The 26,044-nt window shown below is 40.8% G+C and overlaps 3 protein-coding genes across 7 annotated transcripts in view; all 3 read right to left on the reverse strand.

The window, feature by feature from the left end:
- The window catches only part of LOC115178191 (zinc finger protein 501-like), a 141,359-nt gene extending 125,056 nt beyond the window's left edge, over positions 1-16,303 (reverse strand). The window contains exons 1-3 of one of the 5 annotated variants that reach the window (XM_029739272.1): positions 15,578-16,201; positions 11,003-11,509; positions 10,570-10,673 (exon numbers count right to left, since the gene is read on the reverse strand). In XM_029739272.1, the coding sequence (XP_029595132.1) occupies positions 10,570-10,673; positions 11,003-11,509; positions 15,578-15,926 (960 nt within the window). In that variant the 5' untranslated portion in view covers positions 15,927-16,201. Of the gene's footprint in view, positions 1-10,569; positions 10,674-11,002; positions 11,510-15,577 lie in introns of all 5 variants that reach the window. The other 4 variants (XM_029739273.1, XM_029739269.1, XM_029739268.1 and 1 more) reach the window with 4 other exon arrangements.
- LOC115178195 (zinc finger protein 658B-like) overlaps positions 1-26,044 on the reverse strand; it is a 1,063,446-nt gene that overhangs the window by 478,190 nt on the left and 559,212 nt on the right. The gene's annotated exons all lie outside the window — the stretch shown is intronic.
- Positions 20,376-25,394, reverse strand: LOC115178236 (gastrula zinc finger protein XlCGF49.1-like). The gene is made up of 3 exons (XM_029739337.1): positions 25,365-25,394; positions 25,052-25,229; positions 20,376-22,067 (listed from the first exon to the last, which is right to left on the reverse strand). Exons 1-3 carry the CDS (start codon positions 25,365-25,367, stop codon positions 21,619-21,621), a joined length of 630 nt encoding a protein of 209 aa, XP_029595197.1. The 5' UTR covers positions 25,368-25,394; the 3' UTR covers positions 20,376-21,618.

The following is a 26,044-nucleotide window of genomic DNA, read 5'->3' on the forward strand; positions in this document are numbered from 1 at the left end:
GACTGCCCCGAGTTGCCAGACTGCCCAGACTGCCCCGAGTTGCCAGACTGCCCAGACTGTCCCGAGTTGCCAGACTGCCCCGAGCTGCCAGACTGCCCAGACTGCCCCGAGCTGCCAGACTGCCCAGACTGCCCCGAGTTGCCAGACTGCCCAGACTGCCCCGAGCTGCCAGACTGCCCCGAGCGGCCAGACTGGCCAGACTGCCCCGAGCTGCCAGACTGCCCCGAGCTGCCAGACTGGCCAGACTGCCCCGAACTGCCAGAGTGGCCCGACTGCCCGGAACGGCCAGAACCGGAGCCACCTCCTGATATAGGTGGGTTGGGGAGGGGGGGTGTAGCACAGTGCCGTCGTTGACGGCAGCCACCCTCCCTTCCCTCCCTTATTGTTTAGGTGTTAATTTTTGTTGGGGATTTTCTGTGTTTTGTGTAGGTGCATTTCGGGGTATGCACCTTTGAGGGGGGGGGTACTGTCACGTCCTGACCAGTAGAGGGTGTAGTTGGGTCAGGACGTGGCAGCAGAGTCTGTGTGTTTTTGTTGTTTCATTAATTTTGGCCGTGTGACTTCCAATCAGGCACAGCTGTAGAGGGTTGTGGCTGATTGGGAGTCACACATAAGTTGCCTACTTTGCCTTTTGGGGTTGTGGGGAATTATTGTGTGCACTGCGTTTGTTGGAGCCTGCCACACTGTTGCTGTTGTGAGTATTGTTTGTTGTTTTGTTTTTTTTCTCTCAAGTGGATACCTTACATGTTTCTATCAGTAATAAACATGAGTGTCCACAATCCCGCTGCGCTTTGGTCCTCCTTTCCTTCACCGACGACAACCGTGACATATAAGCTGTTCTTGCCATAATATGGACTTGGTCTTTTACCAAATAGGGTTTATCTTCTGTATACCCCCCACCTTGTCACAACACAACTTATTGGCTCAAAGGCATTAAGAAGGAAAGAAATTCCACAAATTTACTTTAAGAAGGCACACCTGTTAATTGAAATGCATTCCAGGTGACTTCCTCATGAAGCTGGTTGAGAGAATGCCAAGTGTGCAAAGCTGTCATCAGGGCAAAGGGTGGCTACTTTGAAGAATCTAAAATATTTTGATTTGTTTAACACTTTTTTTGGTTACTACATGATTCCATATGTGTTATTTCATGGTTTATGTCTTCACTATTATTCTACAATGTAGAACATAGTAAAAATCAAGAAAAACCCTCGAATGAGTAGGTGTATCCAAACTTTTGACTGGTACTGTAAATTCCTCTACACAATGTCGCTTTAGAGAATTTGGCAGTGCGTCCAACCAACCTCACAAATGCAGACCACGCGTAACCACACACACCCAGGACCTCCACATCCGGCTTCTTCACCTGCGGAAGACTGAGACCAGCCACCCGGACAGCTGATGAAACCGAGTAGAATGTCTCTCTGTAATAAAGCCCTTTTGTGTGGAAAAACTCATTCTGATTGGCTGTTCCTGGCTCACCAATGGCTGTGCCCCTGCCCAGTCATGTGAAGTCCATAGATTAGGGCCTAATGAATTTGACATTGACTGATTACCTTATATGTACTGTGAATCATTGAAATTGTTGCATGTTGAGTTAATATTTTTGTTCAGTGTATATATATATATATATATATATATAGCCATATTATAAAGTATGAAAAGGCCTGTTCATTCACGTCATTAATTCACTATGACATATTTGTATACGTTTTATTAGACTTTTATGATGTAATAGATCATATGTGAAGAACGGCGCTGAATGAGATGGCTGCCATTTTATGATCCCGTAACCAACTAAGGTGTATATTGATCCAACACCTGCTGCTTATTCAAACCAGCCCACTGGGCACAGACGTCAGTTCAACATCTAGTTTCTATTTACATTTCTTTGAGTCCTCAACTAAAGTAAATTCAACATGAAATCAACACAAAATGTCACCTGTCATTGGATTTAGGTTGCAAGTTGGGTGGAGTCCAAGTCAAACCAAGACTCTTTATTTCTGAGCTCAGAGAGAATAACAGAGTTACACAGCGCAGTGTAGACAGTCTGAATTCCAAAGAATTGGGTGATGAGCAAGTATCTTTATAGTTTCCTGTTCCTGGGCGGGACTTTATTCATACAAGGACACAGGTGCAGCTGGTTTGCAACACAGGATGATACTCCCAAGAACAGGATATTATAATAGGACAGTTTCACAAGGTTAGTCACATAATCAGTTATGTGGACACACATACAATTAACATTTTCCATTACAGTCTTAATATTTTCATGTCATTAAATCATCAGTGGGCCAACAATGCAAATGTAAACAATGGAGCACATCCAAATATCACTTGATTATCTGTAGTGCTGGAGGAATGACACATGCATATAAACACACACAGAGTTTAAAAAAGGACCATTTAAACACATGGAATCTGATCTACTCATATTCAAACTGACATACTCCATATTTTTCACGAGAATGTTCAATCCCAATGATGATAACTAAACAATTATTTAAGCTTTAACCAATCCCGAGGTTTGTAAGACCCTGGGTTCAATAATAATTAGGCAAAGACTCAGCTTATGCAAAAGGTCCGTACAGTTTATTCAGAGAACGTTCTAAAGTCAAAAAATGCAAAGACATGTCTTTTTATAACTCTCACCCCTACCTACTTTCACGCACATACAGACATACAAACAGTAGGTAGGATGTCTTTTTCCCCACAGTCCTCATTCATCACTACCAGGCTGGCAGTTCTATCCTCCTGAGATTAGAGGGACCTTGACAGGACTCCCTTTCCTTTCATAAGTTTCTTAGAGTTCCAACCAGGTCAGGTCATGAATAGTTTAATTGTCCTCTGTATTTTCTTAGACACACACACACACTTCTCTCCCTTACTGGTCTCGACCAAACCTTATAAGTTTATCACTTTAATTATTCATTATACATGTTACATAATATAATAATTACTAATAGTTACGTTTGTCTAATTATTCATTATACATGTTAAATAATCTAATAATTACGTTCGTCTAATTATTCATTATACATAATCTAATAATTACGTTTCAGGGTGGAATTCTTTAGTCATTACTTTAAACATAGAAATTCCCTTATCAATATTCAATTCATGTTTTCTAATAAAAACCTGAAAATATATTTTTGAGTATACTTTGTACAATTCAATTTCACATGGTATAAACAAGTAAACACATTCTCAGTCAACAATAAGACATTGATAGAACTGTGTATGTTCTCTGATGAATTTTAAGTCAATGTGATGTGAAATATGAGTTCACACACTAGGATAAGTAAGTATTCTCTCCTGTGTGGATTCTCACGTGACATTTAAGTTACTGTGATGAGTAATATGTCTTCCCACAGTCTGAACATTTGTAAGGCTTCTTCCCTGTGTGCAGTCTCATGTGTTCTTTCAGGCTTCCTAAATGGGTAAAACACTTTGAACACTGGGAGCAGTGGTAAGGCTTCTCCCCTGTGTGTATTCGCTCATGAACTCTCAGGTTTTCTAAAAGGCTAAAACTATTTCCACACTGGGCACAATGGTATGGTGTCTCACGTGTGTATTCGCTCATGAGCTTTGAGGGTGTCCAAGCGCTTAAAACTCTTCCCACACTGAGAGCAAGGGTGTGGCTTCGCTCCTGTGTGTATCCTCTCATGTCTTTTCATGCTAACTAAATGGTTAAAACTCTTTCCACAATGTGAGCAGTAGTAAGGCTTCTCCCCTGTGTGCAGTCTCATGTGTTCCTTCAGGCTTCCTGACCGGATAAAACGCTTTCCACACTGGGCGCAATGGTATGGCTTCTCCCCTGTGTGTATTTGCTTATGAGTTTTGAGGGTGTCTAACCGCTTAAAACGCTTTCCACACTGGGAGCAATGGAAAGGCCTCTCCCGTGTGTGTGTTCGCTCATGAGCTTTCAGATTTCCTAAGTGGCTAAAACTCTTTCCACACCGGGCGCAATTTTGTGGCTTTGGTTCTGTGCGTGTCCTCTCATGTCTTTTCAGGCTTCCGAACTTGGTAAAACTCTTTCCAATCTGGGAGCAGAGGTGTCGTCTAGCTGGTTTGGACGTCTTTGGTTCCTCCAAGTTTGGTTTTCCTCCTGCCAAAGACATTGTTTAATTTTAAGAGAGACAAGCGTGAAATCTCCATATGAAGTTTAATCCAAATCAGATCCCTCAATAGCCTGAGGCCAGTTTTCAAACATTTCATAATTTGAAACAAATGATATTGTAGTGTCTCCTGACCCCTCCTGTCTCAGCCTCCAGTATTTATGCTGCAGTAGTTTGTGTCGGGGGGGCTAGGGTCAGTCTGTCACATCTGGAGTATTTATCCTGTCTTATCCGGTGTCCTGTGTGAATTTAAGTATTCTCACTCACTCACTCACTCACTCACTCACTCACTCACTCACTCACTCACAGGACCTGAGCCCTAGGACCATGCCTCAGGACTACCTGGCATGATGACTCCTTGCTGTCCCCAGTCCACCTGGCCGTGCTGCCTGCGGCTATGGAACCCTGACCTGTTCACCGGACGTGCTACCTTTTTTTAAACATTTTTATTTTTAACCTTTATTTAACTAGGCAAGTCAGTTAAGAACAAATTCTTATTTTCAATGACACCTTCGGAACAGTAAGTTAACTGCTTTGTTCAGGGGCAGAACGACAGATTTGTACCTTGTCAGCTCGGGGATTCGAACTTGCAACCTTTCGGTTACCTGTCCTAGACCTGATGTTTTCAACTCTCTAGAGACAGCAGGAGCGGTAGAGACACTCTCAATGATCGGCTATGAAAAGCCAACTGACATTTACTCCTGAGGTGCTGACCTGTTGCACACTCGACAACTACTGTGATTATTATTATTTGACCATGCTGGTCATTTATGAACATTTGAACATCTTGGCCATGTTCTGTTATAATCTCCACCCGGCACAACCAGAAGAGGACTGGCCACCCCTCATAGCCTGGTTCCTCTCCAAGTTTCTTCCTAGGTTTTGGTCTTTCTAGGGAGTTTTTCCTAGCCACCGTGCATCTACACCTGCATTGCTTGCTGTTTGGGGTTTTAGGCTGGGTTTCTGTACAGCACTTTGAGATATCAGCTGATGTAAGAAGGGATATATAAATACATTTGATTAATTACTGATAATATGTTTGTGATGTCTGTGTCATAGAACTGTCTAGTTCTAGGATACTTATAAAACTGAATGAATAAAATAAGTAATGTATTCCTATCAGCAGGTGGTTTTAAATATATAACCTTCATAGCTGTATGATACAGAATGCGACCTACACACTTCCTTAAACCTAAAATAAGTAATTTTGTGTGGAAGTCCAAAACTTGGAGACAGACACAAAGCTCATCAGTAACATCTCCCCGTTGTTGAAAGGGTCGACAGAACAGATTTTTTATTTATTTAGACGTTCAAACATATTTTACATTTTGACTATCATTAGTGTCATGATATTTTGTGTAAAGTAAAAAATTATATGACATATTTTGGGTAGATGTTCCTAAAAATATAAACGCAACATGTAAAGTGTTGGTCCCATGTTTCATGAGCTGAAATAAAAGATCCCAGAATTCTTCCATACGCACAAAAGCTTATTTCTCTCAAATTATGTACACATTTGTTTACATCCCTGTTAGTGAACATTTATTCCTTTGCCAAGACAATCCATCCACCTGACAGGTGTGGCATATCAAGAAGCTGATTAGACAGCGTGGTCATTACACAGGTGCACCTTGTGCTGGGGACAATAAAAGGCCACTCTAAAATGTGCAGTTTTGTCACACAACACAATGCCACAGATCTCTCAGGTTTTGAGGGAGTGTGCAATTGGCATGCAACTGGAGCAGTTATGAGATAATTGAATGTTCATTTCTCTACCAGACGCTGCATCCAACATAATTTTAGAGAATTTGGCAGTACATCCAACTGGCCTCACAACCGCAGACCACGGTTAACAACGCCAGCCCAGGACCTCCACATCGTCTGAGACCAGCCACAAGAACAGATGATGAAACTGAGGAGTATTTCCCTCTGCAATAAAGCCCTTTTGTGGGGAAAAAAATAATTCTGATTGGCTGTTTTGGGTTATGCCCTCCCAGGGCCACCAATGGCTGCCCCCCTAGCCAGTCATGTGAAGTCTAACCTCAGCTCAATTTCGAGTCTCATATCAAAGGGTCTGAATACTTATGTAAATAAGGTATTTCTGTTTTTTAATACATTTGCAAAAAAAATGTAATCCTGTTTTTGGGTATTGTGTGTAGATTGATGAGGAATATTTAAAAAAACTAACGTAAAAAAACAGAAAAAGTCAAGGGTTCTGAATACTTTCCGAAGGCACCGTATATAGTGTATATAATAATGTGTATAGTGTATATAATAATGTGTATAGTGTATATAATAATGTGTATAGTGTATATAATAATGTATATAGTGTATATAATAATGTATATTGCCATGTTATGAAGTATGAAAAGGCTTGTTCATTCACGTGTCATGAATTCATTATGACATCATCATATTTGTATATGTTTTACATGAATTGTTTATGGTTCATTGAACAAACATGGGAAACAGTGTTTAAACCCTTTACAATGACGATCTGTGAAGATATTTTGATATTTACGAATTATCTTTGAAAGACACGGTCCTGAAAAAGATAAATTCATTTTTTTGCTGAGTTAATTTGTATATGTTTTACGGGTTGAAAAGTGTTTTTTTCTCAGACATAAATAAAGAAATTCCAGCTGAAAGACAAAGGCCATAACTTTAATAAAATAACAAACTAACTGGCAAAGTAGCAGAGCGAGGTCCGCATCCAGCAACGTCATGAGTCACATTCTTGCAGATGTTTCAGTACAACACTACAGGGAGAGAGAGGGGGAGAGGGCAAACTCCACTGGACTAGTTTCAATGTGTGGAATCACTTAGGAGTTTCTGGATTTAGTGTAAACTTAACATTTAAAGCATCATTGACAAATAATGAATTGAAGTAACATTTGTAGACTAGCTTTTAAGAGTGTTGGGCCAGTAACCAAAAGGTTGCTTGTTCAAATCTGCCATTTTGTCCTTGAGCAAAGCAGTTAACCCCCAACAACAACTGCTCCCCAGGCACCGATGACGTGGTCATCGATTAAAGGCAGCCCCCGCACCTCTCTGATTCAGAGGGGTTTGGTTCAATGAGGAAAACACATTAAGGGTGGATGGATTCAGTTGTGACAGACTAGATATCCCCTTTCCTTTCCCTTTTCATCCCAGTCCTCCTTAAAAGACTCCATAATGTTTCATCATTAGATGCTACAGTCCTCCTTTAAGACTCCATAATGTTTCATCATTAGATGCTACAGTCCTCCTTTAAGACTCCATAATGTTTCATCATTAGATGCTACAGTCCTCCTTTAAGACTCCATAATGTTTCATCATTAGATACTACAGTCCTCCAACAACGGTTGCCATATGAATCTTTACCACTTGCTCTGTAATATGAGTAGTATTCAGATTTCATTCAAACATTTACATGAATATTGAAAAATAAACATGAATATTGAAATAAATATATATATTTAGATGTTTATATATATTGTTGAACATAATATACTGTAAGGGTATATTAGTTCAAGGATCTCTGCTAGTGTTAAAAATATGGGCCATTTTATATAGAGAAATTGTGGTGAAATCCTGCATGGAGCCTTCACTGTGCTCTGCCACTTTAAGAGCGCATCAGCAGTCAGGAAGGAGGAAATAAAGATAGTGCTTCTCTCTGTGGAGAGCTCTCGGTTGGCGCGGTTTGACAGTGTGTGCAACTCTGCAGAACTTGTTTATTTTCAGCGTGCTTAGTTGTGAAGTGTTTAAGTCCATCGCCGGTGTTACCCCTCTAGGTCGTGGTTGTAGTCTTTTTGGGACCGCTCCTGTCATTGTGTGAGTGGTGGAGTAGCAACATTGTTGTGAAGCTTTGAAAAACACACCATCAGGTGTTTCAGACGGACAGACTGAAGTCAACAGCCCAGACCCTCCTCTCTCATTTTCCCTCTAATGCTTTTCACTGCTGCAGACTTTCTTTTTATCCTTTCAATGTTTGTTGGACTATTATTCCTCTGCCAGTTGTAGTTGGTGTGACATTTTAGTTAAAGGGAGTTTGCGTTAGAGTTCATGTTTATTGTCGTTTGAATTGTATGGATTTTGTGTGGGACTGTTTACATTTGGCCGAGAAGATTTTGGGACATTTTAAGGCCTCTGTTGTCTATGAACACACCCACACATACCCTGCACTCCTCCACTGGGAGGTAATACAGATTGTTGCAAATCCTCTAATGTTGATGACTGGGTACTTTCTTGCCAATTGTTTCTATGAAGTTGCCGCTAAATTGCTCTGCCATTATTATTGTATGAGGTATTATTGGTTGGGTTACCCCTGGGCTGCGACATGGTTTTTATATGGTGGGTCTTATGTTTTCTCTCCACTGGCTATTGCCAGGGAAATTGCAAGATTATGTTATAATGCTTTTGCATTATAATGGTTGTTTAATTCGACAGAATAGAGTATTCTGTTAACTATTGTGTGTGTGTTCTACTGAGGATGGGCCTCTATGAGATAACACTGACAGAGGAGCTATATGATGTCTTTGGGTGATAAAACCTAAAGAGCATTCCAGGGAACATGAGTTAATGTTTCTGTTCTATACCGTACCAGGGAGAGATGGTTCCAGTTTGGAGTCAGAGGGCCAGACACTGGTCTATACAATGAAAACTGTTGACACAGCAGATAGTGTCTGCTATGTATTATAGGTATCCTTCATACAAATCTTAACCTTGTGACCATTCTATGTATCTACTGTTCGTCATGTAGGTTGAAAGGGGTGTATCTTGGTTATAAAATACCTTTGTACTTTTGTTTTGCCACTCTCAATGGATCATTAGAAAATGGTGAATTGCTATTGCTATTGCAAAGCTCTTATTATTAAAGATTTAGTTTAAGGATAACTCTGACTGGTGTGATAAGTTTGTCTCTCCTCATTTGATAGTAAAGAAATGAACCACCACACTATCTGGCCAACAGGCTACACTCTATTCAGTATCTTCTGCTGATGTAGCGCTACTCTACTCTTTTCCTTTCAGCAGGTTAATACCTGCCTGGCGCCCCAACAAAATCCCTATCTTTACCCTCCTCTAACAATACAGCTACAGAATTAGCACAGTAGGCCAATGTAACTTAAGGTTACCTGAAATATTTAGGACCAACTTATTCCTTGCCACCCATTCTGAAACTAACTTCAGCTCTTTGTCAAGTGTTGCTGTCATTTCAGTTGCTGTGGTGAGTTATCCGCATACATAGACATTAGTAAAGTAGTAAAGATTGAAAAAACTAAAGGTGCCTAGACAGCTGCCCTGGGGAATTCCTGATTCTGTTGCGCTGGCTCCCATTCTAGAACACCCTCTGTGTTCTGTTAGACAGGTAACTCTTTATCCACAATATAGCAGGGGGTGTAAAGCTTTTTCCAGCAGCAGACTATGATCGCATTGTATCTGGTAAAACAATTTTGACAAAAAAATTTAAGGGTTGGTAACAGGCTGATTAATCAGCAATTTCAGCCAGTAAAGGGGGCTTTACTATTCTTAGGTAGCAGAATGACTTTTGCCTCCCTCCAGGCCTGAGGGCACACACTTTCTAGTAGGCTTAAATTGAAGTTAAGGCAAATAGGAGTGGCAATATCGTCCGCTATTATCCTCAATCCTTTTCCATCCACGTTGTAAGACCCCGGTGACTTGTCATTGTTGATAGACAACAATAATTGTTTCACCTCTTCCACAGTTACTTTACAGATTCAAAATTACAATGCTTGTCTTTCATAATTTGGTTAGATATACTTGGATGTGTACTATCAGCGTTTGTTGCTGGCATGTCATATCTAAGTTTTTTTTATCTTGCCAATGAACAAAATCATTCAAGTAGTTGGCAATATCTGTGGGTTTTGTGATGAATGAGCCATCTGATTCAATGAATGATGGAGCAGAGTTTGCCTTTTTGCCCAAAATGTCATTGAAGGTGCTACAAAGCTAACTTTCATCAAGTTTTAATATGGCCTATTGGTTTCTCTTTTCATTGGCAGAATCCTTTTTCAGTGTTATGATAATCATAACATCCATATCCACCAGTCTATCTTCATGTCAAATGACAGAACTCTGCTGGTTGTCCTGGTAACAGATACCAGTGGGCAGATCTATTGTATTTGTTCAAACTAAACTACAGCACTTACTTTGATGAGTCAAATCTGATCTTTTCTTCTCTTCTCCTCCTCTCACAGTTCCACTCAGTCCCGTTGTTTTCCTGCAGTCCACCAGCAGCACAGACAACCTCTTCATACCCAGCAGTAAGGTGCTACCAGGAGAGGCACGACATGGGGACTCCAGGAGGGAGGAAGGGCTAGCGTTGTCCTGGTAACCATAAAGAGGGGACACAGACACATATCATTATGGATGCTGATGTCACTGTTGACAAAGTGCTTTACAGAAACCCAGCCCAGACCCCGATAGAGCAAGCTATATGCTAGACCAGACCAACCTGTACCATCTGGTGTTCTGATTTGGAGAGACTCTTCTCTGCCTCGTCAGCATCAGGATGTTGTTGAGGCTTCCCAGAGGATCCACAATAGTCATGTCTCTCTCCTGTGTGAATGAGAACATCAAACAGGTGGTAAACTTATGACCGTCTATTAAAATCATAGGGTCTTACAAGAGGCATTAATATCTCTAAAAAGGGCCTAAAATGCAAATGTTAAAGGGTTGTTCGACAAAATGGGTGCCTTTGGAGAATTCAATAAATCTAATATAAAAGACCCCAAAAACATTTACCAATGGCAGATTGACCCTTTAACAATTCCTACAGTACTGAACAACATATTCAAGTGTAGAACTTCAGTAGAATGCCCCTTTAAAACCACACATTAGTTCAACAACTGCATAGTTTGTGTCCCTGTTTTTAAGATATTACTCACTGGTGTTAATAGGATCTTCAGTCTCCTCCTCCTCTTTCACTCCTAAAACGTCTTCTTCCTCCTCCTCTTTTACTGAGATAGCCTCCTCTTCCTCTTTTACTCCAAAAGGTTCTTCCTCTTCTTTCACTACATTCTCTTCTTCTTTCAATGTTACGGAATCTTCCTCCTTTTTGATTCTGAAAGCTTCTACTTCCTCTTCCACGCTGACAACCTCTTTCCCATCTTCCTCTTTCACTGTAATATCATCCTCTTTCAACGTGATAGCCTCCTCTTCCTCCCTTTTCATACTGAAAGCTTCTTCTGTCTCCTCCTCTTTCACTCCCAAAACGTCTTCCTTCTTCACCTTTATTGAGATAACATCCTCTTCCTCTCTAAAGGGTTCTTTTCCTATAACAACCTCCTCTTCCTCAATTTTCATTCTGAAAGGTTCTTTCACTGTAATATCCTCCTCTTCTTCTTCCATGTTCAGCGCCAGAGCTTCTTTCTCCAAACAGCAAACCTCATCTTCTTTAGCAGGGGAGGAGTAGTTTAGTGAGCTCATGGTCAGTGATGTTAGCTAGCTAATTAACATTAGCGACTAGCCTAGTACTAGGCTCAGCATCAATCTTTAACAAGTTTGCAAATTGAACAAGCAAATTAGGTTAAAGTTAACCACTAGATACGTCAACAGAACTGTGTTTACAACACTGAGATTAGCTAATGTACATTAACATGGTCTAAAGCGCCAATCTTTCAGTTTTATGTTGGTTAGCAAGCTACCGAGGTGGTTGAAAGAGTAGCGGTGTTGTTGTTCCTGAAGAATCGTCCCGTCCAGTAAATTATACGTCACGCAAGAAGCGTCACCTGAAAGACGCACATCGCCATCTGATGACTGGAGTGGGTAACGCAGATTGGAAACAATAGTTACTACACTTTTTGTATTGGAAAGAACGTCATAATAATTTAACAATAAGCTGATATATTTTCTCTTACGTCTTACAAATAATACTTTCCTGTACACAGACGTAGAAGCTTAATATGAATATGTAGATAATTAATAAATACTTCTGTGCTGCCATCCTGTTAGGTTACAGATTATTTTATTACAGTGGTTAAAATGGATTTTTATTGTGTTCCATGGCGTTTACCGCCCCCTAGTGGAGCTTTCTGGTACTTAGAACGACTGTACGAAAACAGGAAGTAGAGAATTCGTTCTGCACGCATAAAAGCAGCTGGAAACAACGCTACGGTTCAGGTCTTTCAGTGCAGTTATTTCTTGTCACGCTTCAGCTTCGGAAAATATTTTTAAGTTCGATTCAAGCATATTGCTAGTGATGATAATCTTGTTATTGATAGAATTGCTTACTTATCCATGTTGGTTGCATTTACTCACACAAATTGCCTTGCCTTTCATGGGGGAAGACATGTTAAATATGGATTTTTAAGCCTTGAGACAATGGAGGCATGGATTGTGTATGTGTGCCATTCAGAGGGTGAATGGGGAACACAAAATATTGAAGTGTCTTTGAACGGAGTATGGTAGTAGGTGCCAGGAGCACCGGTTTGTGTCAAGAACTGCAACGCTACAGTTTCCAATGTGTACCAAGAGTGGTCCACCACCCAAACAGTGGCAGTCAATGCGGTTTAAGATGAGGAAGGACGATTTATTTAGCATAGTATCCCTCTGTTTGAGCCGGGTGTTTGAGTAGGCTAAACTTGCTAGCTGCATTTGCTAGCTAAGTAAGTGAAACAAAGTGGAAAATAAGTGACTCTCTTGCTTCTCCTAATTTGTTAAAAACTGTTCAACTATTGTCTTTCTCTCTGAGTCAACTACTCACATGTTATGCACTGCAGTGCTAGCTAGCTGTAGCTTATGCTTTCAGTACTAGATTCATTCTCTGATCCTTCGATTGGATGGACAACATGTCAGTTCATGCTGCAAGAGCTCTTATAGTTTGGAGGACGTCCTCCGGAAGTTGTCATAATTACTGTGTTAATCTATGGAAGGGCTTGAGAATCATGAGCCTCCTAGGTTTTGTATTGAAGTCAATGTACCCAGAGGAGGATGCAAAATACTATGTTTTAATCAGTTATTTGGTGACGTGATTATATTTAGTATAGTTTTATCTAAAAAGGATAACTTTCTATATATTTACATTTTTCTGAAAATCACTCAGGAGGATGGGTCTCCCCTTCCTCTGCTGAGGAGCCTCCACTACACCCAAAGGACATCCAGCCAACTTGACACAATTGTGGGAAGCATTGGAGTCAACATGGGCCAGCATCCCTGTGGAACACTTTTTGACACCTTGCAGAGTCCATGCCCTGACGAATTGAGGCTGTTCTGAGGGGAAAGGGGGAGGGTCCAACTCCATATTAGGAAGGTGTTCCAAATGTTTGGTATAATCAGTGGATATATCTGCCATTTAGCAGACACTTTTATCCAAAGGGTTTTGCAGTCGTGTGAAAATGAGATGGAAACCCATTTAACTTGCATTTTTCATTCGGTACATGGGAATGCACTACGTAATCACTCAAAGCCTTTTATCTGCAATAAATCTGTTTGATAGAAACATTTCTGGTGGGAAAAGGCATATTGTTTTATGCAGATTTGAAAATATTCACATGAATATCTGTAGCAAATTAATCCAAATCAGATCCCTCAATAACCTGGGGTCAATTTTCAAACATTTCATCATTTAAAACAATCTTGGTGTGATTTTTAAAACAAATGTTGTAGAGCTTCCTGGTAATATGTTAACATTAATTATTCATTATGTTTTAGAAGTCAGAACACAAAACACTAGATAGTTCTACGACACTCAAGACACAGACGTCGCTGGATTCCTATCAAGCAGGTGGTTGTAAATATATAACATTCATAGCTGTACGATACAGAATGTGACTTTTTTGATACGCATGAAAGCTTATTTCTCTCCAAATTTGTGCACAAATTTCTTTACATCCCTTTGCCAAGATAATCCATCCACCTGACAGGTGTGCCATATCAAGGCTGATTAAACAGCATAGTCATTACACAGGTGATAAAGGAATTTGTATGTTTAAAGTAATGACTCAATTATTCCATCCTGAAACTGTATAACTGTGTGAAATGTATTAGAATTATAAAGACTATAATCCAATAATGTGTGTGCATAGGACAAGTAAAGACAAGGACAGTATGTTACTATTTAGCAATAAGCAGAAGTATAGTTGAGACATTCAAGGAGAAGAGGAACTGTCAACAGACAACTTGTGACTACTGTGAAACTGATAACAGGAAGGAGGTCTCCCCACCCAGGGAGGGGAGAAACCGTTGGGCTTGCAGAAACATGTGGCAGAATATGATAAGCAATGTATGTGTTGGAGAAGACTTGTAAATAGCAGTGACAGTTTTAGAGGAGAGGGGCATTTATAAGGGGTATGGTATGACCAAATGTGAGGTATAAAAGGCTATGAGCATTGTATGATTTTTAGAGCGCTCTCTGAATAAAGTATTGATCTATTGCAGACTGAGACTTTGTCTAAATTCTTCTATTAACCAGGGCCTTACAACCCCTGGGAATTGGTCAAAGGTATAGTGATTGTTGAGTTATCATCATTGGGATTGAAAATTCTCGTGACAACAGGTGCCCCTTATGCCGGGGACAATAAATCAGCATGGCTACCACAGCATTCTGCAGCGATACGCCATCCCATCTGGTTTGGGCTTAGTGGGACTATCGTTTGTTTTTCAACATTACAATGACCAAACACACCTCCAGGCTGTGTAAGGGCAATTTGACCAAAAAAGAGAGTGATGGAGTGCTGCATCAGATGACCTGATCTCCACAATCACCCAACTTCAACCCATTTGAGATGGTTTGGGATGAGTTGGACCGCAGAGTGAAGGAAAAGCAGCCAACAAGTGCTCAGCATATGTGGAAACTTCTTCAAGACTGTTGGAAAAGCATTTCAGGTGAAGCTGGTTGAGAGAATGCCAAGAGTGTGCAAAGCTGTATTTGTAGTAGTCGGGGACAGCCCTAATGGGAACAGATACCAGTGGGCAGTTCTATTTTATTTGTTCCAACTAAACTACAGCACTTACTTTGATGTGTCAAATCTGATCCATCTATTGCAATCATAGAGTCTTACAAGAGGCATGAACATGTCTAAAAAGGGCCTAAAATGGCAACTTTCATCATGATTTTTTAAATATATTGTTTGTGATGCAAATGTTAAAGGGTGACTTTCACTTTTACTTGAGTCATTTTCTATTAAGGTATCTTTACTTTTACTCAAGTATGACAATTGGGTATTTTTTCCACCACTGTGATGCAAATGTTAAAGGGTTGTTCCACAAAATGGGTGTATTTTTCATCCCTTTGATATTTTAAGTAGAAATTATTCTCCACTATTGAATTTTAAAAGATTGTTATATTAGATAAAGTGCACTTTAATATTGACCACATGGAGAATTCAATACATCTAATTTAAAAGTACCCTAAATATAAGTACCAATGGCAGATTGCCCCTTAAACAATTCCTACAGCACTGAACAACATATTCAAGTGTAGAACTTCAGTAGTTTGAGCCCGTTTTTAAGACAGTACTCACTGGTGGTAATCGGTACTTCAGTCTCCTCCTCCTTTTTCACTCCTAAAACGTCTTCCTCCTCCTCTTTTACTGAGATAGCTTCCTCTTTTACTCCAAAATGTTCTTCCTCTTCTTTCACTACATTCTCTTCTTCTTTCAATGTTATGGCATCTTCCTCCTTTTTGATTCTGAAAGCTTCTACCTCCTCCTTTTCCACTCTGACAACCTCTTTCCCATCTTCCTCTTTCACTGTAATATCATCCTCTTCTTCTTTCAAAGTAATAGCCTCCTCTTCCTCCTTTTTCATTCTGAATGCTTCCTCGTCTTCTTTCACCAGAGCTTCTTTCTCCGTCGAGCTTCGTGAGCTCATGCTCCGGGTGATTAGCCTAGTGCAGTATCAATTTAACACATTCGCTAATTTCACAAGCAAATTACGTTTAAAAGAATTAGTAGATAGGTAAACAGAATTATGTTTAAAACACCAAGAGTAATATACACAAGATTGGTCGAAAACGCATCAATGTTTCGGTTTTATGTTGGCTATCAAACCACCGCGTTGGTTGAATCAGAAGACTTTTGTCGCAGTTGAAGTGTTGCCAACTAATTTTCAGAGGAAGTTGATAGAGGCAAGTCGATTTGTTGCTAAAAGTTTCTAAACGACAGTGTGATGTCATTGCGTGATGGCGTCATTACGTAATAACGTAAAACTGCATCATTACGTAGAATACACAATAACGTTACTCAAATTGACTGGCCATTTCGGCGAAAATATGATTTGACATTTGTTAGTTTAGATTTGTTTGTTTATTATCATATATTTTTATTTGTAAAAGTAATTTAAACACAACACATTTTATATGATCAGATATTTTTATTTTTAAACACAACACATTGAATAATTAAACAATTACACATTATTGAACAATTACATTTTCTTTTCTTTTCAACTAGTAAACCTACACATTCTGAACAATTATAGTTGTAAGCAGTGTATTGGTAGTTAACATGCTACCTAACTGATCAACAATTATAGGTACAAGCTAATAACAAGGTATATATGCTATCTTCTTGAACAAGCAACTTAACTCAAATAATGATGTGTGCGCTAGGCATCTCTCTCCAGCTCTCTCCAGGTTGTTGTGCTGCTTGTCTGGCCAGCTGCCAGCTGGTTTCCTCCAGATATTTCCACTATTCTCACACACACTGCAGTGCACACTGCCACCATCAGCTGTGTGTCTCCGCCAGTTCTAGAAAGTCCACTCCTTGCATACGTACTGTAAATATGATGAACCATAGATTGGCAAGGAAATCCTCTTCATCTTAACTGTCCAACTGCATTGTCACGGAGCTGGAACCAGCAGTAGAGGATTGAGTGGCCTTAAAGCTGTATGCTGCTGTGGTGCCAAACTGCTGCAGAACTTCACTTGGTAGTTTATGCTGGTAACAGGTATCACCAGCCAGCTTCAGTCCATACCGCACCAGGAGTATGGAGTTGAGAGTGTGCAGTGATATTCTATTTCTTAACTTTGACTTGACCACACTCATTGGCCTCATGGGCTGCACCAGATTTGCCAGTTCTTGCTGTGAGATGTTACCACACTCTTCCACCAAGGCACCTGCAAGTTCCCGGACATTTCTGGTGGGAATGGCACTAGCCCTCACCCTCCGATCCAACAGGTCCCAGACATGCTAAATGGGATTGAGATCAGGGCTCTTGCTGGCCATGGCAGAACACTGACATTCCTGTCTTGCAGGAAATCACGCACAGAACGTGCAGTATGGCTGGTGGCATTGTCATGCTGGAGGGTCATGTCAGGATGAGCCTGCAGGAAGGGTACCACATGAGAGAGGAGGATGTTTTCCCTGTAACGCACAGCTTTGAGATTGCCTGCAATGACAACAAGCTCAGTCCAATGATGCTGTGACCATGACATACACTCCACCTCCAAATCAGACCATCACCCCTGATGAGACAAAACCGCGACTCGTCAGTGATGATGAACATGGTACCTTCAGGCATTTGGAAATTTCTCCCAAGGATGAACCAGACTTGTGGAGGTCTACAATTTTTTTCTGAGTTCTTGGCTGATTTCTTTTGATTTTCCCATGATGTCAAGCAAAGAGGCACTGAGTTTGAAGGTAGGCCTTGAAATACATCCACAGGTACACCTCCAATTGACTCAAATGATGTCAACTAGCCTATTAAAAGTTTCTAAAGCCATAACATCATTTTCTGGAATTTTCCAAGCTGTTTAAAGGCACAGTCAACTTAGTGTATGTAAACTTCTGACTCACTGGAATTGTGATACAGTGAATTATAAGTGAAGTAATCTGTCTGTAAACAATTGTTGGAAAAATTACTTGTGTCATGCACAAAGTAGATGTCCTAACCGACTTGCCAAAACTACAGTTTGTTCACAAGAAATTTGTAGAGTGGTTGAAAAACGAGTTTTAATGACTCCAACCTAAGTGTATGTAAACTTCCGACTTCAACTGTAGATTGATGAGGGGAATTCAAAAAAAATGTTTTTGAATAAAACTGTAATGTAACAAAATGTGGGAAAAGTCAAGGGGTCTGAATACTTTCTGAAGGCACAGTATATATCCTAATTAATAGAATTTGGACAGAAACATGGTTATTTTTTTTATTTAAGCAGGTAACTCAACTGAGAACACAGTCTCATTAACAGCAAATACCTGGGGAATAGTTACAGGGCAGAGGAGGGGGGATGAATGAGCCAATTGCTGGGGATAATTAGGTGACAGTGATGATATGAGGCTCAGATTGGGAAGGTAGCCAGGACACCAGGGTACATTTAAATTTTAGTCATTTAGCAGACGCTCTTATCCAGAGCGACTTACAGTAGAGTGCATACATTTTTATTAAATATTTCTGAAATACTGGCCCCCCGTGGGAATCGAACCCACAACCCTGGCGTTGCAAGCGCCATGCTCTACCAACTGAGCTACAGTGGGAGTTGGGGTTAACACCCCAACCCTTATGATAAGTGCAATTGGATCTTTAGTGACCACAGAGAGGACACTCGTTTAACATCCAATCCAAAAGACAGCAAACTACACAGGGCAATGTCAACCAATCACTGCCCGGGATATTGTTTTTAGACTAGAGGAAAGGGTACCTCCTACTGGCCCTCTAACACCACTTCCAGCAGAATCTGGTCTCCCATCCAGGGATCAACCAGGACCAACCCTGCTTAGCTGGAGAAGCCAGCAGTGGGATGCAGGGTGGTATGCTGCTGTCTCTAAAATCCAGCCTAATTATTTTCCCTCAGGAAGTTCTGGTAAATAGTGGTTGTAGTGTACTGCTGTCACCACCTGGCCTGGAGGGCATTTTGACTTTGTTGATAGCGAGCTGTGTTAGCGAGAGCGAGCTGTGTTAGCGAGCTGTGTTAACTGTGTTAGCGAGCTGTGTTGCTAAAGACGTAGCAGCTAGTTAACAGACAACTGATCAACCTACTGTGTGTATTGAACATTCAAATTGGACAGCCTTACATATAGAGTAGCACCTTCTCTTCTTGACGTCAAAGCTGCAGTGTATTGTTGCTGTAGGAGTTTATAATTAATAATCCTATTTATTTCAAGCCCCACTAAGATGTCACCATACTATTCCTTTAAAGCCCCTCTGTCAGATATAAATCATCAGAGTGGGAAACCAACTGAAATGAAAACAATGGAGCAAATGTATCACTATCAGAGGGGTGTATTATGACATCATATAGAACTACTCAGACATTCCAAATATCACTTGATTATCAGAGGAGTGTATTATGACATCAGATAGAACTACTCAGACATTCCAAATATCACTTGATTATCAGAGGTGTGTATTATGACATCAGATAGAACTACTCAGACATTCCAAACCAGGCTTCATCCATATCATGAAGGTGGATATTGATCCAACCATTTCAAAAGTAATGACCAGCCTGATGGAAACAGGATATGCCTGAACACATTTATAAATGCCGACAGACGATTTGTTAGTTCGTTTGACATAGTGGGGTCTTTTTGTGTCAGTAAAAACGTTTTAGTGAGAAATAGCGGTGGAAACTCCTTTATGAGCAAATATTTATATAATAACATCACATCTTAGTTAACTTGGATTCACATGATGATATGTTGTGTGGTTCTCCCACTACGACTTGGAAACCCATGTAGTTTATTAGGCTACAGATGAAATAAGTTATGAACTTCACAGGGGGGTGAAAGTGCACGTGAAGAGCTTGATGCTCCTTTCCAATACATTTTGATGGTGTTAGTCCGGTGACATGATGATCGATGCTTGGCTGCCATTTGACAAATAAAATATTTATCTTATCCATAATAATCTCATCATGTAGGTAGCCTACCAGCACTGTTTCTGTGAGCTGTTGGCTACAGTACACGTGCCATGTTCACATTTTATATAAAACGCAACAGCTTTTCAAAACCATCAGTAGAGTTGAAAATGTGATGGAAACCCATTTAACTTGTATTTTTCATTCAGTTCATGGGAATTTAAAAACAAAAGTATTTTTTTGTGCACTACGTTATCATGCAAAGCATTTTATCCGCAATAAGTCTGTTTGATGGAAACATTTCTGGTGGGAAAACGCGTATATTGTTTAATGCATATTTTAGAATATTCACAGGAAAATCTGTCGCAAGTTGCACGGAAATGTAGCTACTAAGGTGGATATTGATCCAAAATTCCCCCAGGAAAGTGGAACGAGGAACTCTTCACTGAGACAATGATAAACAGCAATCCGTGGGAGAGTTGTGATGGATATTATAAAATAAGGATCTGCTGGAGTCCAAGTAAAACCAAGATTCTTTATTTCTGAGCTCAGAGAGAATAACAGAGTTACACAGCGCAGTGTCAACAGTCTGAATTCCTGAAGCATTGGGTGATGAGCACATATCTTTATAGTTTCCTGTTCCTGGGAGGGACTTTATTCATACAAGGACACAGGTGTAAATTGGTTTGCAACACAGGATGATACTCCCAAGAACAGGAGATTATAATTGGACAGTTTCACAAGGTTAGTCACATAATCAGTTATGTGGACACATACGATTAACATTTTCCATTACAGTCTGAATATTTTCATGTCATTAAATCATCAGTGGGCCAACAATGCAAATGTAAACAATGGAACAAATGCATCACATCCAAATATCACTTAATTATCTGTAGTGCTGGAGGAATGACAACCATATAAACACACCCACAGTCAGAGTTTAAAAAAGGACCATTTAAACACATGGCATCTGATCTACTTTATATTCAAACTGACATACTTCATATTCACTTCATGTTTTATAATAAAAACATACAAATATATGTTTGAGTATACTTTGTACCATTTAATTTCATATGGTATAAACAAGTAAACACATTCTCAGTCAACAATAAGACAATGGGAGCACTGTGTATGTTCTCTGATGAATTTTAAGTCAATTTGATGTAAAATATCAATTTACACACTAGGAGAAGTAATTAAGTCAATGTGATGTGAAATATCAATATACACACTAGAAGTCATTATTCTCTGCTGTGTGGATTCTCACATGATGATTAAGTGACCGTGATGAGTAATATGTCTTCCCACAGTCTGACCATTTGTAAGACTTCTCCCCTGTGTGCAGTCTCATGTGTTTTTTCAGGCTTCATAATTTGGTAAAATTCTTTGCACAGTGGGAGCAGACTTCTCCCCTGTGTGTATTCGCTCATGGGCTTTCAGGTGTCCTAACTGGCTAAAGCTCTTTGCACACTGGGAGCAGTGGTAAGGCTTCTCCCCTGTGTGGGTTCTCACATGAACTTTAAGTGACTGTGATGAGTAATAGGTCTTCCCACAGTCTGAGCATTGGTAAGGCTTCACCCCTGTGTGCAGTCTCATGTGTTCTTTCAGATGTCCTAAATGGATAAAAGTCTTTGCACACTGGGAGCAGTGGTAAGGTTTCTCCCCTGTGTGTATTCGCTGATGAGTTTTCAGGCTTCCTGACTGGCTAAAACTCTTTCCACACTGAGAGCAGTGGTAAAGCTTCTCCCCTGTGTGTATTCACTCATGAACTTTCAGGTTCCCTAACTGGCTAAAACTACTTCCGCATTGGGAACAGTGGTAAGGCTTCTCCCCTGTGTGTATTCGCTCATGAGCTTTCAGGTATCCTAACTGGCTAAAACTCTTTGCACACTGGGAGCAGTGGTAAGGCTTCTCCCCTGTGTGGGTTCTCACATGGACTTTAAGTGACCATGATGAGTAATATGTCTTTCCACAGTCTGAGCATTTGTAAGGCTTCTCCCCTGTGTGTATTCGCTCATGAGCTTTCAGGCTTCTTAACTGGTTAAAATTATGTCCACACTGGGCGCAATGGTGTGGCTTCTCTCCAGTGTGCGTCCTCCTATGTCTTTTCAGGCTTCCTAACTTGGTAAAATGCTTTCCAATCTGGGAGCAGAGGTGCCGTCTTGCTGGTTTGGATGTCTCTGGTTCCTCCGAATTAGGTTTTTCTCCTGCCAAAGACAGTGTTTATTTAAAGAGAGACCAGAATGAAATCTCTCCATGATAAAACTGCCTTGCTATGAGGTTTAATCCAAATCAGAGCCCTCAAACTGAGACCAGTTTTCAAACATTTAATAATTTAAAACAAATTAGGTTGTAGAGCTTCCTGGTAATTACTGATATGTTTACTTACTTATTTATTAATTCTGTTTTAGAAGTCAGAACACAAACAACTAGACCGTTCTAGGACCCTCAAAACACAGACATTGATGGATTCCCATCGAGCAGGTGGTTCTAAATATTTAACCTTCATAGTTGTAAGATACATAATTTGACTTTTTCCATATGCACAAACGCTTATTTCTCTCAAATTTTGTGCACAAATTTGTTAACATCCTTTTGCCAAGATAATCCATCCACCTGACAGGTGTGGCATATCATGAAGTTAATTAAACAGCATGATCATTACACAGGTCCACGCTGGGGACAATAAACGGCCACTCTAAAATGTGCAGTTTTGTCACACAACATAATGCCACAGATGTCTCAAATTTTGAGGGAGTGTGCAATTGGCATGCAGGAATGTCCACTGGAGCTGTTACCAGAGAATTGAATCTTAATTTTTCTACCATAAGCCACCTCAAACGTTGTTTTTAGAGAATTTGGCAGTACATCCAACCGGCCTCACAACTGCAGACTACGTATAACCATGCCAACCAGGACCTCCACATTGTCTTAGACCAGCCATCCGGACAACTTCATTGGCTGTGCCTGGCTCCCCAGTGGGTGGGACTAGCTCCCCAGCAGGTAGATGGCTGTGCCCCTGCCCAGTAATGTGAAGTCCATAGATTAGGGCCTAATGAATTTATTTACATTGACTGATTTCCTTATATGAACTGAAAATCAGTTAATTGAAATTGTTGCAGGATGCTCTCAATGGTGCAGCTGTATAACTTTTTGATGATCTGGGGACCCATGCCAAATCTTTTCAGCCTCCTGTGGGGGAATAGGTTTTTGTTGTGCCCTCTACACAACTGTCTTGGTGTGCTTGGACCATGTTTGTTGGTGATGTGGAAACCTAGGAACTTGAAGCTCTCAACCTGCTCCACTATAGCCCCGTCGATGAGAATGGGGGCGTGCTCGTCATCTTTTTCTTGTAGTCCACAATCATCTCCTTTGTTTTAATCACGTTGAGGGAGAGGTTGTTGTTCTGGCACCACACGGCCAGGTCTCTGACCACCTCCCTATAGGCTGTCTCATCGTTGTCGGTGATCAGGCCTACCACTGTTGTGTCATCGGCAAACTGATGATGGTGTTGAATTCATGCCTGGCCGTGCAGTCATGAGTGAACAGTGAGTACAGGAGGGGACTGAGTACGCAGCTCTGATGGGCCCCAGTGTTGAGGATCAGCGAAGTGGTGTAGTTTCCTACCTTCACCACCTGGGGAAGACCCGTCAGGAAGTCCAGGACCCAGCTGCACAAGACGGGGTTCAAACCCAGGACCTTGAGCTTAATGATGAGTTGAGGGTACTATGGTGGTGAATGCTGAGCTATAGTCAAAAAACAGCATTCTTACATAGGTATTCCTCTTGTCCAGATGGGATAGGACAGTGTGCAGTGAGATGGCATCGTATGTGGATCTATTGGGATGGTAAGCAAATTGAAGTGGGTCTAGGGTGTCGGGAAGAGGTGATACAATCCTTGACTAGTCTCTCAAAGCACTTCATGATGAAAGATAGTCATTTAGTTCAGTTACCTTTGCTTTCTTGGGTACGGGAACAATGGTGGACATCTTGAAGCATGTGGGGACAGCAGACTGGGATGGGGAGAGATTGAATATGTCCGTAACAGGTGTGCCTTGTTAAAAAAGTTAATTTGTGGAATTTCTTATCTTATTTATGCGTTTAAGCCAATAAGTTGTGTTGTGACAAGGTATACAGAAGATAGCCCTATTTGGTAAAAGACCAAGCCCATATTATGGCAAGAACAGCTCAAATAAGTAAAGAGAAAAAACAGTCCATCATTACTTTAAGATATGAAAATCAGTCAATATTGAAACTTTCAAGAACTTTCAAAGTTTCTTCAAGTGCAGTCACACAAAACTTCAAGCGCTATGATGAAACTGGCTTTGACGAGGACCGCCACAGGAAAGGAAGACCCAGAATTACCTCTGCTGCAGAGGATAAGTTCATAAGAGTTAAGTGCACTTCCGATTGCAGCCCAAATGAATTCTTCAGAGTTCAAGTAACAGACACATCTCAACATCAACTGCTCAGAGGAGACATCGTGAATCAGGCCTTCATGGTGCTGCAAAAAAACACTACTAAAAATAAGAGACTTGCTTGGGGCAAGAAACACGAGCAATGGACATTAGACCGGCGGACATTTGTCCTTTGGTCTGATGAGTCCAAATTTGAGATGTTTGGTTCCAACCGTCGTGTCTTTGTGAGACGCAGAGTAGAGTGGTTCCCACCGTTAAGCATGGAGGAGGTGTGATGGTGTGCGGGTGCTTTGCTGGTGACAATGTCTGTGATTTATTTAGAATTCAAGGCACACTTAACCAGCATGGCTACCACAGCATTCTGCAGCGATATGCTATCCCATCTGGTTTGCGCTTAGTGGGACTGTCATCTGTTTTTCAATGGAGGACAATGACCAAACACACCTCCAGGCTGTGTAAGGGCTATTTGACCAAGAAGGAGAGTTATGGAGTGCTGCATCATATGACCTGGCCTCCACAATCACCCAACCCTCAACCTAATTGAGATGGTTTGGGATGAGTTGGACTGCAGAGTGAAGGAAAAGCAGCCAACAAGTGCTCAGCATATGTGGGACCTCCTTCAAGACTGTTGGAAAAGCATTCCAGGTGAAGCTGGTTGAGAGAATGCCAAGAGTGTGCAAAGCTGTATTTGTATTAGTCAGGGACAGCCCTACTGGTAACAGATACTAGTGGACAGATCTATTTTATTTGTTCAAACTAAACTACAGCACTTACTTTGATGAGTCAAATCTGATCCTTTCTTCTCTTCTCCTCCTCTCACAGTTCCACTCAGCCCCGTTGTTTTCCTGCAGTCCACCAGCAGCACAGACAACCTTTTCATACCCAGCAGTAAGGTGCTACCGGGAGAGGCACGACATGGAGACTCCGGGAGGGTGGAAGAGCTAGCGTTGTCCTGGTAACCATAAAGAGGGGACATAGAGACATACCATTATGGATGCTGAAGTCGCTGTTGTCATGAAGTGCTTTACAGAAACCCAGCCCAGATCCCGATAGAGCAAGCTGTAGGCTAGACCAGACCAAGCTGTACCATCTGGTGTTCTGATCTGGAGAGACTCTTCTCTGCCTCGTCAGCATCAGGATGTTGTTGAGGCTCCCCAGAGGATCCACGATAGTCATGTCTCTCTCCTGTGTGAATGAGAACATCAAACAGATGGTAAACTTACGACTGTCTATTAAAATCATAGGGTCTTACAAGAGGCATTAAGATCTCTAAACAGGGCCTAAAATGCAAATGTTAAAGGGTTGTTCCATGAAATGGGTGCATTTTGTATCCCTTTGATATTTTAAGTAGAAATTATGCTCCACTAGTCAATTTTAAAAGCCTGTTGTATTAGATGAGGCACTTTAATGTAGACCACATGGAGAATTCAATAAATCTAATTTAAAAGACCCCAAAATATATGTACCAATGGCAGATTGAACCTTTAACAATTCCTACAGTACTGAACAACATATTCAAGTGTATAACTTCAGTAGAATGCCCCTTTAAAACCACACATTAGTTCAACAACTGCATTGTTTGTGCCCCTGTTTAAGACAGACTCACTGGTGGTAATCTGATATTCTGTCTCCTCCTCTTTCACTCCCAAAACGTCTTCCTTCTTCACCTTTATTGAGAAAGAACCGTTTAGAGAGGAAGAGGATGCTTTCTCTTCTTTCCCTATAACAACCTCCTCTTCCTCCTTTTTCATTCTGAAAGGTTCTTTC

This window comes from Salmo trutta, chromosome 38 (genome assembly GCF_901001165.1).
Source record: "Salmo trutta chromosome 38, fSalTru1.1, whole genome shotgun sequence".
Taxonomy (NCBI): Eukaryota; Metazoa; Chordata; class Actinopteri; order Salmoniformes; family Salmonidae; genus Salmo; species Salmo trutta.

What these genes read in the sequence shown, in the direction of transcription:
- LOC115178236 (XM_029739337.1), bottom strand. An exon ending in ATCAGATTTGACTCATCAAA is followed by an intron (nt 22,068 to 25,051) that starts GTAAGTGCTGTA and finishes TGTCTTTGGCAG; the next exon opens with GAGAAAAACCTAATTCGGAG.